Source organism: Uloborus diversus, chromosome 2 (genome assembly GCF_026930045.1).
Source record: "Uloborus diversus isolate 005 chromosome 2, Udiv.v.3.1, whole genome shotgun sequence".
NCBI lineage: Eukaryota > Metazoa > Arthropoda > Arachnida > Araneae > Uloboridae > Uloborus > Uloborus diversus.
The window spans coordinates 157,052,765-157,066,375 of NC_072732.1; the positions used below are offsets into that span (position 1 = coordinate 157,052,765).

Genomic DNA, 13,611 nt, shown 5'->3' on the forward strand with positions numbered 1-13,611 from the left:
AAACGAAAAAATGGTCAACAATGAACGCTACATACTGGAGTTATGGTTAAAATTTCAATTATCAAAATATCACCAAACAGGCAATGGCTTCGTTCAAATATAGAAGCAATTTTGACCCGTCATGGCGATTTTCTAGTTATAAATAGAAAAGAAATGGGAAACACTAAATGGTAGCGTCTATTTAAAGTAGGTTGAGGGAGATCCATTGTCATTAGAGCTACATAATCTTACTACTATTACATATGCGAAAGTTTGTTCGTATGAATGTATGGATGTATGGATGTTTGTTACTCTTTCACACAAAAACTACTGAATGGATTTTGATGAAACTTTGCAATAATATAGCTTATGCATCAGAATAACACATAGGGTAGTTTTCGTCCCATTATGGGGGGCAAAACCCCCTTAGAGGGGCAATAAAACACAATTTTCGCATAAATTCTCTAATATGGGGATGAAAAAATACTTGCACATATTAACATTATATGTCCATCGAAAGCTCTGATTTTTCTGCTGAAGATGACACCTGTTCGAAATTTCTAAGTAGAATAAAAAGCGAGTTATGAGCTTTTTAGTTCCATATTCGAAGGCTTTCCTTAATTCAATACAATATTTAGTGTATCATCTCAACTCCCTGTCGATAACGACTATTGTTGTATTGTTGACTATCTTTGCTTTTCGTGACTGTTCAAGGCTTTTCTCAAGTCAAATCTTGAAGTAAGATTTTTGCATAAGATTGGCAAATAATACATGGATTTGACTGATTTTTTTTCCATTTTAATGCAACTTTGAGGCAATTAATGGTTTTTTTTATTTATTTGTATTGACTGGGTATTTAATCGATCAGCTGGAATCTAGCCAAACTTTTTTTGTGGAATCATTTCAATAGCTCAGGCATTCGAAAAATTTTTCAACTGTCGTTGTTTTTGAAGCTAAAGACTACGCAATACTGTTTCTCGGTTTTCACCATGTAACCAAATATCGCCATTTCTTTAATATTTCTTTCTTTAAATTTGTTAACACGTAAAATAATTCGCCAACAAACTCGCAAATTCATAAACAGCGCAAAAACTTCCATTACTTTGTCTTTGCACACAATTTCAAAACTTGCCAAATTTTTACTGTTTGTTGGAAACATTTCGGGTAGCATCATTGTTGACCCTATTTTGGGACGATTTCTACGGTAAGAAGTTACACATTATACAATAATTTAGATTGCCGGTGTAGCGCTGGATATTATGTATTTGATGGAGATCGGGATTATAAGGGAACTGTTTCACTTTATTTAAGAATAGTTGACCTCACTCGAATTGGATTTTTTGGGAATTACCCAAACTGACTTCTTTACAACCCCTGAACGTTTTCGTGATTTATTTTTTGTGATTTTTGGGTTTCTTCTCAGTTTTGCCAACATTTCATTTACTCCCTTTCCCACTAATTTTCAGTTTTAATCATACCTTTTGATACAGTTAAGGGGCAGGCAATTTGAAATGTCGGCGAAACTAGAGACAAACTATGTTTTGGTAACTATTTGACCTCTGCCTGTAATGACCATTAACTTGAATCAATTGAAAAAAAAAAAAAAAACTACATCAACGGGAGCGAAGCCGCGGGCAAAAGCTAGTACTATATGATTTTCTTTGATGCAAGTCTCAAATGCATAGTCACCAGCTTTTGCAGTATTGATGTCTTGCCTTCCTTCAGGAGAAGTTTCCGCATCAGAGTTGCTTTTCATTTTAAAATCATCAGTATTATGAGGGAACTCACTTACCAACCAGAAGGGGGGGGGGCTAAATGCAGGCCCAGGCCCTGTTCTAATGCTCGTTATAGTCAGAGTCTGAGTATACTGCATATGTACTGGTAGTTATCAAAATAATGGAAACACCTGTGAATAAAACATTTTTGAATGCACTTTGTAAGTAATAAAGAACAAAACTAGATATCTAATTTTTTTTTATAAATAGCAATGTATATGATCTGGTAGTATTTGGTAGTTTAACGGAAGATCTGGATTTTTTTCAAGCACTTGAAATGTCAGACTTCACAATTTTTTTAAAGAGGCCAAATTGTTGGAGCACGTCTAGCTGGAGCAAATGTAACTGAAACATCTCAAATTTTTGGCGTTTCTAGAGGTACAGTATCTAAAGTCATGCTAGTATACACACATCACGGTAAGACAAGCTTGGCAAAGCAAAACAGTAGAAGGAAAGAGAAGCTCTTAAAAGAAACAGACTAGTATTGAAGTGGATTGTAGCGTTTAAAAAGTGAACAATAGCAGCAAAAGTGACCACAGAATTCAATCACCATCTGGGTTCACCAGTGTAAGTGATTATAGTTAGCAGGGCTCCTTTATAAACAGAACATTTACGGCAGAGTAGCGATTCCGAATTTTTTTTCTCAAGTGTTTCCATTATTTTGATAACTACCTGTAGTTCTGTCTATAGAAACAAAAAAGTGGTCAACAATGAACGCTATCTACTGGAGTTCAGGGTTAATCCACTGGAGTTAGGGTTATAATTTCAACTATCAAACTATCACCAAACAGGCAATGGCTTCGTTCAAATGTAGAAGAAGAGAAGCAATTTTCACCCGTCACACCTTGACCGGCGACTTGATAGTTGTTTAAATATTTAAAAGGAGAAAATTTCTTTTGCGCTCATTCAAGGCTTAACTTAAGCAGATTTTATTTTTAAAAAGGAGAAGGTGTACAATTACGTTTTTTCAGGGAAAAACATCAACATAGATCAAAAGTTCATCTGAATACAAAAGTCCCAGATTAATGATTCACATCATTTAAGATTGATGAGAAATAAAAACACGAGGGGGTATCAAAAAGTAAGGAAACAAGCCTAATCAGAGAAAACATTTATTCAGGAATTAAAAAATATCTATACAATGTAGGAAGTCACAGGTACATATTACTTCTCCACATAGTCACCATGCTTATCGAAGCATTTGTTCCATCCGTACACCAAACCATAGAAACCGGCACGGAAGAAATCAGCGTCAAAGTTGTGCAACCACATCAAGACGTCTTGGTGAACCTCAGCATCAGTTCCGAAATGCAGACCTCCCAAATGTTTCTTTAATGATACGAAGAGATGGAAATCCCTTGGTGCCAGGTTGGGACTGTAAGGAGGGTGGTCCAAAATCCTGCTACCGAAAACGCTCTAACAAATCGGATACTTTTGGATATCAGCCATAAAATCTTTGTTTTTATTACTGCATCCTAATAGCTTTTTATTTATTTGTTTTATGGATACAGCTTGTGCTACTTAACATAAAAATTCACCAGTCATAATATGACAGGTGCAAATTTCTTTGCCATTTCCATTCCATCGCATTTGTAGAAACAAACTCAACAAGTACGGTCCTATAGCAATGCATGATTGCAAAAAGCATAATTTGAATTCAAGACATCGAAATTCAAATCACTGCTGGATGTTTTTTAACTTTTATAAAATCCTAAAACGTTTATTTATGTGAAAAATTAAACATCTAAAGTTACTAGAAATACTCAGACTTTTACGCATTTAGGTGCAAAAATTAAACTAGTAAGCATTGTTTGGTAAAGTAATCCGTGAATACTATATTGAAATGTACATTTATTTATAAAGGTGATTGTGTCATTATCCATGGATCTGTTGTTCACAAAAGTGGGAGGAATACTACTAAGGTGGCTCGTACAGTTTACACATACCATTTGGTGGAGAAAGAGGCTGAGTGGAGTAAGGAGAACTGGTATGTTTTTATCACTTTCCATGATGAACATAATTTGTATTCAAGTTTTATTGCATTTTCTAAATACAGTAGAGTCTCTAAAAACCGAGTCTCGAAAGTTCCAGGTTCCGCTTAATCCGAGGAGCTTCATTTATATTTTAAGCTACAATTCTTAGTAGCTAAAAATAAGATTTTCATTAAGGGGTTACAGTACCTCAAAAATGATCAAACAATCAAAAGAAATTTTATTGCTTATTTCAAAACTACAAACTATTCTGAACCCAGGGAAAAAGTTTCATCGCTTTAATTCAAATATTTGAAAAGTTATGAGTGGTTTTGAGTCATCCTCGCTATGAGCAAGCACTTATGCAAAAGATAAACTTTTTCTCAGTGATTGTTTTATTGTGTTTTCATGTCATTAGAATCCCTAAGGATTTTTTTTCTAATAAAGATACAGCTTTAAAGTAATGCTTTTTGCAGTCAGGATATTATATTTAACAAAACTGCATTGGATAAGCATTTTGAAAATTACTCAAATGTTTAGAGCATATTGTACTTAAAAAAAAAAAAAAATTAATTTGATTTTTTATATAATTAATCACAGAAACTGTTCTAATGCATATATAAGCAAATGAATCCACAGATTTTTAGAGATGATTATTGTGATCGCTTAGCAAAAAACCTTTTTTTAATAAGTGCAAAAACAAAAAAAACCTTAGGGGTTTTAAAAATTTGAAATTTTTCTAAATTTTTTGAATTTTTAAAAAATCTGGGCAATATTTTAGGATTTGAAAATAAATTGTTAATTGCAAAATAAGTGTGAATGTTATGGTTTCAAAGAAAAATAAAATTTACATAAATTTAAAAAAAAAACAATGTTCTGAAGGAACTGTGACCCTTAAAATATGAAAATAGAAATATTTTGCTATTGTAAATTTTAATAATTATTTACAGTAAATAGTAAAAATACATTGAGAGGTTGGTTATGTTTTGGTTGCCTTGCACACATAAATGAGTAGGATATTGAGAAAAAAAATAGTTAAAATTCCCTTAGACGTAGTTAAAAGGAAATTTATGTTGAAGTTTGAGTGATAAATTTTTCGTGAAGACACTAGTTTCTTTACTTTATATAAGTAAGTAAAAGGTGCTCCTACTTTACATCTTCCGAGTAGGGTCAATTTGTAGTCTGGAATAAATTTCCGTATAATACGAGTTTTCAATAATCCGAGGTGAAGTAAGCCTCAATTACCTCGGATTTTCGAGACTCCATGGTACAAAAATGAATTGAAAAGGTTGCAAAAGTGCAACAGCTAAATGTAGTTCCAACAGGACTCCTGTTAATCTATAGCTTGGTGAAACCCTCATATAATAATCAGAAAATTTTAGAAGATTAATTAAGATTAAAAAAATAATAAAAATAAATTTTTATTTTGCTACCTTGGATTTTGGTATCACCAGCTATATTATATATCCAGTATCTGTTACACTACGAACTACGATATTCGTATTGATGTTAAGTATAAACCCACAGTACAAAGATGGGTAATTTTCTTTTAAAAAAATGTACTGTTATGCTTTAGTCCTCTTTTGCACAAAGCGGTTAGTTGATTCTACTTCTCGAACTAAATGACTTTCAAGTTGAATGGTGTGAAACATTATTGATTAACAATGTTTTTTTAGTTAATTAAACTTGCTGGGATGAGACAGGCCTATCATTTAGAATATTTCCAGGGGAGGGGATCAAAAGGTATACTTAACGCAAATTATGTCGAAAAAAACAACAAAATCACACCCACTTACATGCTTCTTTAATTTCTCAAGGCCGGGTGGGGGGGTCAATTGCACCCTTCTGAATTTCCCAAATGACGGTTCTGGGATGAGAACGCTAGTGGCATGTGTGCCTGGCAAATTGACCGAGGACGTAAGGCTTCAAACAATTCCTTCCCTTTTGCTACCTGATTACACTTCTTGACAACGTCCCATTTGAAAAGTTGATTCAAGTAACTGCCTTGAAAGAGGCTTAATGTTGAATGCAAGTTTTACAATGTCCTAGCAAGGAGTTGAATAAAATTCTGATGAAATCTGGAGAAAAACTATTGGGTTAAGCTGCTAAAGTGATACTTAATGTATTTGCACATTTTGTGGCAATGAATGATGAAGTAATAAGTTATCTGTCAATAACATTTTTAACATACTAGAAATCATATGATACAGAAAAAGAGTCTAAAGGAAGACTTGTGATTAGGAAAGTTCCTGAGAAAGCAGCTGCATAATTAATTCCTTACTTCGATCTATATATATATATATATAAATCAATGCCCTGAGATAATATATATATATATATATATATATATATATATATATATATATATATATATATATATATATATTAACACACAGCCAATACTGCTGAAGCCTCAAACTTTAAATTTGGCAGGCATGTCCACAACCACATGATTAGGAAAGTATCCACTAAAAAAGGACTTGTCGAAATATCAGTTAGTTCAGGAAAAATTAATTAAAAACCCCTTAAATTCTTCAAAATTAAAACCTGTAATTGAAATTTAAATCCCTTATTTTCTCCATTCAAATCATTATTCAGTATTTCATCTCAACTTTTGGTCGATAGTGAATTTTAAATTTGATATTGTTTTTGTTTCTCACATGATTCTTCGAGGCTTTTCTCAAGTCAAATAATAATGTTTCTGCAATAAAATGTGGATACCCTGCTTTTGCAAAGAAAATCAATACTTCAAAGGGATCGTTAAAGACAGTTAAGGACAAGGGCTTATATATATAAAAGGAGTCCAGGGGCCTCGGGACCCTCCCAAAATCAGAAAAAATTATAGGTAATAAGTAATTATTAAAGGGGATTTTCGTAACTAGGTGCACCAAGCACTGTTATCCCCTGCTAATTCCACTACCGGAGCAATGCCGGGTACGGAAATGCTAGTTAGAATATAAAACTTTGGGAAGTTTGCGAGAAAATAGCCACGTTAAAATCATGGTTTAAGTTCAGTTAAAAAGATTTTCAGCAAAAAAAAAAAAAAAAAAAAAAAAAAAAAACTAAAATTGCAAAAAAAAAAGCATTAGTGAAGTGTTAAAATGACCAAAGTTAATGAATACACTTCCAATAATGCATTTTTTTTTTGGAGATGCTTAATGGCTATTTAGATTATGTACCGTTGAACTGAAGAGTAATTTAACATCTTAACTAAGATTTGTAAAAATATTAAGCAGAATATCGCAAGTTCTGATGGCCCTTTTATTACAGCAAAAATGCGAAAATGTCTTGATTCATTTTCGTAATTTTGATAGTACTTTCGCATTGTATTAAAAATGTGATTGCAGCGGAAACCCTGGTTAGAGTATAAAGCCTTTGGAAGGTTACATTTTATGTTTCATGTTTTACTTAGGATAAAGAATATACAATAGACCTTCGTTTTAAGTGGGAGTTGCGTTCCACGAAAATGCTGCGTAAATTGAAACCGTGTAAATTGAGACTTAATAGTTGTGTTAAAATAGGGGTTAGGTTCTGTAGATAAAAAAAACTACTTCATTCTAGTGATGACTAATTGTATAATAAGTTTGATATGAACTTACATCGATTATCAACATGCATAAAAAAACATAAATTAATTTCGTGTTCTGTTTATAAAGAGGACCTGGCAATGATAGTCTTTTGGCAGTCATCAAGAATTTTTCTTTGTAATTCTTTGCAGAGCATTAACGCATCCATGACCACTTGAGACATTTCCATGATAGAATCTTCCTTCACTAACAAATCAGAAAGATCATTTCTATTGTTTAGGAAGGGCTCAAAATTTTCAATGAGAACGTTTTTGGTTGTGTGTCACCGATGTTGGTATCCTCATTGGTTTTGGCCACCTTTGTAACTCCTAAAAGCTCTTCTTCCAGTGAGTTTAATAATTTTATTTCTGAAAGAGCTGTGGAACCAATCGCATATAAGGGTGGCCCAAGCTCGATTATTAGCACACCAAGATGCAGTTTATTATGCGTAATCTGCAATCTTTAGGAACTTGGATTTTGAAAGATGGGAAAATTTTATCTGTTTGCATTCCTGCATCTGCGTAAAATAAAATAAAGGTGTCAAATCTGAAACCACGTATAATCGAAACCGCGTAAAATAAACCTGCATAAAATGAGGGTCTACTGTAATAATACCTTTAGGAAGTTCCTGAGAAAACAGTCTCACTAGAAACTGCATACTGCTGTCAGAATATAAAGCCTTGGCAAGTTCGTATGAAAACAAAGCCGACTTCAGAGAAAGTATACTCTAGATGCTAGTTGGAATATAAAACCCCCAACAAATTTTCAAAATGGTGCAACTAATAGAAAGAATTACATCAAGTTATTAAAACTAATGCTAATTAACCACTGTATGAAATTGCACGTCAGGACATAATAAGTGGTTCTCAACATTATGATTCAAAGTGATTCCAAGTATATGTATACTTGGAACAAGTGATTCCAAGTATATGTATAAATCTAATCTTGTCTGTGGCCATGCTTTCTCCTTACACAAATTCATTTATCATTGCCCCATTGTACCGATCCCACTTCTTGTGTAAAGACGACAAGAGAATGCATAGTCTTTTAGAGACGTTTAATGACATCAATATTTACAGCTATATTACAAATTACAGATTATTTAATGTTACAAAGATATTTTGAACTGCGTGAGCCACTCCGCGACTCACCAGCATCTCTGCTCTACGAGTGTCTCCCCCTTTGACCTATTTACTTTCTCTTATATACGGGGATTCGTTTGGCGGGGAATGCACCCCTGTTTACAACAGTCAGACGGTGTTGACAAAATGGGTAAAGACATTTTCCTTCTGCTGTCTGGGGTCTCAACTGCGTTGACAGGATGGTTGAAAAATGTTCCCTATAGTGTCACAGACATCATATCACACCAAACGGAGAAAGTTTATGTGCACAACAAATGTCCAGCTTCGGATAAAATTCAGCCTTTCTGAAGATCTAATTTCGAACATTTCTCAGAAAAGGGGAGCAAAAACCGTATTTACGTGTGGGCTTATACTTATCCAGCTCCCATACTGGTGACAGATATAAAACACCCGCGTAACATGTTTTTCTCACGATGAGTGTGGTCTGGGAAAGAATTTCTAGACCGACCCCATACATTGAATCAAAATAGCAAACAACTGGAGAAGTCGCATCGGTATAGCTCCTTCCCCCTTAGAAGAACTTTTCGATTAAGAGAAAAGTTTCGTTTTTCTGGTGATGACACCCAAGTACAGTTGATTACAAAAATAGCACTTCTATAGGCAGTACTATGTTAATTCTGGAGTTGCAATTGACTGAATACTCAATTTCCATTTTAAAACAAATAAAGTACTTTACAATTTTACTTCTACAATGTAAACACAGTGCGAAACTTGTAAGAGTCATATAATTAAAATAGCAAAATCATATATGAATTACAAAAGAAAACAACAACAAAATTAATCATAATATAACGCGTTCATAAATGCATTAAAAGTAAACACATCAAACTACTTTAATTATTCATGAACATTGTTAACGTGCTATTCATTAGAACGCAGTACGAGTACACAACAATTAACCAAACCATGCAATGAAATTAAAAATTATACAATTGGTTATAGTTAAGATTAACAACATTTAACAAAAATATTCAGCATATTTTACCGACATCCTGACATATGCTAGTCTTTCCCCCAAGTTGGCAAAACAAACTAGGTCACTCGTCTCTTTCGTTCCACCATGAATCCTTCCCGCTCGCGACACTTCGTATAATTCGGGAAACACAGTAACTTGAGAAGTATCCTAAGTTGAACACGCGTTAGGGGATTCAGAAAAACGAAGAAGCAATGATCTTTTACTTGCAAAGCTACTACGTTCCGTTTTTCTCGCCCCGGAGAAACTCTACACTTGGACGTTCTGATAGCAGTTAGTTTTGTTTTCGGGATCCTATAAAGAAACTTCCCCATGCTAGAAGATGCCTCTGTATTATCCGAACAAATTACTACCGAATTTCCAAAACTCTTAATTAAATCATTTACTAATTCTGTAACGAGAGCCGGCACAATTTCCTTTCCTAATTCTACAAAATGTGTACATTTTAATGGAATGTTTTCCCGAGGATTGCACAGCATTACGTTATCGAATGAATCTGTTTGATTCGTATTTTCGGCTTCGGAGCCGTTCCTCTCTCTAATTTTCAGATCACGATTTGAACCCCTGTTGCGAGCTGTGCTCAACTCATTTCTATTATTATCAAAAAGGACCACTTGCGAGGAGTTTTCCTCTGTTCCGGAAACCAAAACCTGCCCCTCAACATAGAGACAAGTTTTTCTCTTGTCATCAAGGACATCCTTCACATCTGAATTTATATCAAATACTGCCCCATTCCCACATTTGGTCAGTAAGAAATTTATATCAGAACCCGGGGGGCTCCCCGCTCATCGAATCTACCAAGGAAAATTCATAGCCGGTCTTTTCTTTGATCAACGCGGCCGTCCGATTTCCCAACAGGTACCGATTTCGATCAAACACATCTCCGCAAACTGCGGTTTTTGTTTTCACTGTACCAAAAGGCCCTGAAATTTCGATTTGAGCTAAGGGTAATGTTACTAAATCCAGACTTAATGGTTGCCTTATCCTTACCTTTTGATCGCACCAACTCGATTGTTTTACATATTTAGCGTTGACTAAATCAATGGTCGATCCTGTATCCCGATATAAATATATCGGATTCCCATCCACGGTACCTTCGGTGTAAGAAATCAAGCCCTCTGTGAGTTCTGCCGTCTCTATAAAATTTATAGTTTCTATTTCAGAATAGATACAATTGACAGACTCCACTCCGGCTCCCTTTCCCAGTTTTGGACAGGCAGGCTTAATGTGACCTATCTCATGGCAGTAGTAACACCGCGGAGCCACGCGTTTTTCGAAATCCTTCCGAATTTGCACGTTAGAAGAATTTGCCGACTTAGATGTCTGATTTCCTTCTCTCGTCTTACTTCCTGTCTCTTTATAACCAGTACCCTCTGCATAAAATTAAAATGTCTATTAGAATTTTCCTCAGATTTTGAATTATGTTTTCGGGCTTCGTTGTAATTATCAAATTGTTCTGAAAGTTTGGCGGATCATTTGTAACTAGTCCAGTCGTCTAGAAATTGACTTTTCATTTCTGGACCGGCACGTTTTTTTAACTGATCCACTACCATGAGCTCTTTCAGTTGGTCAAAACTTTCTATTTCCAGCCCCGCTAACCATTCATTTAAATAATTTGTGATTTCAAAAGTAAAATCTTTCCAGGAATTTTCAGGTTTCTTCTGATGTTGAGTGAACTTTTGTCGGAAGACTTCTGAACTTAATTTATATCTTTTTAGCAACACTTGTTTTACATGATGGCAATCCGATGCTACTCCTTCTGGTTACCTCGCGATCAGCTGCACTATATCCAGTGGCAACAAGCTAAGCAAATGAGCGACCCAATTTTCCTCGGGAATTTCAGCTCTCTTTGCTTGTCTCTCAAAGATCACCAGATATAGGCTGATGTCCGATTGTTTCGCATCAAATTCAGGAATTAGTTTCTTAATATTTAAGAGTGCAACGATAGATGATGGAGGTACTCCATTATTATTTTCAAAAATAGAAGGGTTTTCACATTTTAATTTTATTATTTCTAGTTCGTGTTTTCTTTGTATTTCATTTTCTTTTAATTCGAGTTCTCTTTGTTTCTCCTGTTCAGCAATTTCCTCCTCTAATTTCCTAGTAGAAATTATGTTTTCGGAGAGGGTTCTAACAAATTCCTCTTCGTAATCGTCGGAAACTGTAATTGCCTTTTTAAGTTCTACAATTTTCATTTCTGAGGTAACGGTTACCCCTAAATTTTCAGCCAGGATTATCAAATCCTGCTTCATTCCCTTTCCGAGGAACGCCATTTCAAGGAATACAAAAATTACAACAAGAAATTACTTAATTAGCTAATTAGAAAGCAAAAGAAAGTTAATGTACTCGTACTTGAGTTCCCACAGTTAACTTTTAAATGACTTACAATGTACACAATTTTCCCGTACAAGATTTGCACTGTCATACATTTAACTAATTAGAATTAAGCTAATTCCAAAACTTAGAACTTAATATAGCAACAAGTCAATGACAACTCAAGAAAAAGCAAAGGTACATACCCCAGATTTTCCTGAGCGCCTTTCTTCTTTTTGTAATCCACAATTGGCACGTGCACAATAGATTTTCTTTGGCAAGATTTGCCCACAAACACACACTTTTTTGAAGGTCAGCTTGACCTTTTCACATTATGGTCAGTTTGACCATTTATCGGTTGATCAATATGATCACAAAAGCAGAACGTTGACTGCGTTTCTGCTCTTAAACAGGTCCGGTTGACCCTCTCTTCAGCGCGAACACAAGCCTCCGTGACTGGATTCCGCTACAGCAACTTACAGTCAGTTTGACCGTTTCCTACGTTGCACAGATCAAGGTGATCTCTTCAGCATATGGTCAGTTTGACCCTTCCAGCGCAAACAGCGAGATCCTGGAGAACTCAGAAACCTTCGGTCAGTTTGACCGTTTCCAACGCTGCAATCCTAAGATCAGGGTGATCTCACAATCTTGTGGTCAGGTTGACCACTCACAAAGCGAACAGCAAATCTTTAAGAGACGCGAAAGTTTCAGTTTCGTTCGTCATTTCTCTTTTTCTCCGCGTTGCAAGCAGACGAAAACAAAAAGTCCCCTTTTCGGAAGAACGGAAATAAACTCCGATTCAAACAGCTGTTCGGGAATTCTTCGAGGAGCGGGAGAAAGCATCGACTTTTCTTCTCCCCTCGTTTTCTTTATGAGCAAAGAGTCAGTTCAGGGTTATCTTTCGTACCCCACTTCTGACACCAATTTAAGCTGTACCGATCCCACTTGTGTAAAGACGACAAGAGAATGCATGGTCTTTTAGAGACGTTTAATGACATCAATATTTACAGCTATATTACAAATTACAGATTATTTAATGTTACAAAGATATTTTGAACTGCGTGAGCCGCTCCGCGACTCACCAGCATCTCTGCTCTACGAGTGTCTCCCCCTTTGACCTATTTACTTTCTCTTATATACGGGGATTCGTTTGGCGGGGAATGCACCCCTGTTTACAACAGTCAGACGATGTTGACAAAATGGGTAAAGACATTTTCCTTCTGCTGTCTGGGGTCTCAACTGAGTTGACAGGATGGTTGAAAAATGTTCCCTATAGTGTCACAGACATCATATCACACCAAACGGAGAAAATTTATGTGCACAACAAATGTCCAGCTTCGGATAAAATTCAGCTTTTCTGAAGATCTAATTTCGAACATTTCTCAGAAAAGGGGAGCAAAAACCGTATTTACGTGTGGTCTTATACTTATCCAGCTCCCATACTGGTGACAGATATAAAACACCCGCGTAACATGTTTTTCTCACGATGAGTGTGGTCTGGGAAAGAATTTCTAGACCGACCCCACACACTGAATCAAAATAGCAAACAACTGGAGAAGTCGCATCGGTATACCATCTATATAAAACATACTTATTTAATTTTAAATTAAAGATAATCAGTATCTCAAAAAAAAAAACTTTTTTTTTCTTTTCTTTCTTTTTTTATATTAAAATGTTAATGGCTATAAGTTAATAAAATTCTTTACTTTTATATTTCAGGTGTCAACCTACAGAAAGACTGCCCTTTCCTTCCATATATCACAACTAGATTTGTATTAATGAACTGAGCTTTCAAAGAAATGAAAACACATTTATCGATGCAATTAGACTATCCCCCCCCTCCAAATAATGCGTGATGATGCAGATTTCAAGCACAATAACCCTTCCCCCTTC

At 35.1% G+C, this 13,611-nt stretch overlaps 1 protein-coding gene across 1 annotated transcript in view; it reads left to right on the top strand.

The window, feature by feature from the left end:
- The window catches only part of LOC129216111 (phytanoyl-CoA dioxygenase domain-containing protein 1-like), a 68,146-nt gene extending 54,573 nt beyond the window's left edge, over nt 1-13,573 (top strand). Inside the window, exons 10-11 of the mRNA XM_054850264.1 lie at nt 3,618-3,741; nt 13,438-13,573. Of these exons, the coding sequence (XP_054706239.1) occupies nt 3,618-3,741; nt 13,438-13,486 (173 nt within the window). The 3' untranslated portion in view covers nt 13,487-13,573. The remainder of the gene's footprint in view (nt 1-3,617; nt 3,742-13,437) is intronic.
- The last annotated feature ends 38 nt before the right edge of the window (nt 13,574-13,611 follow it).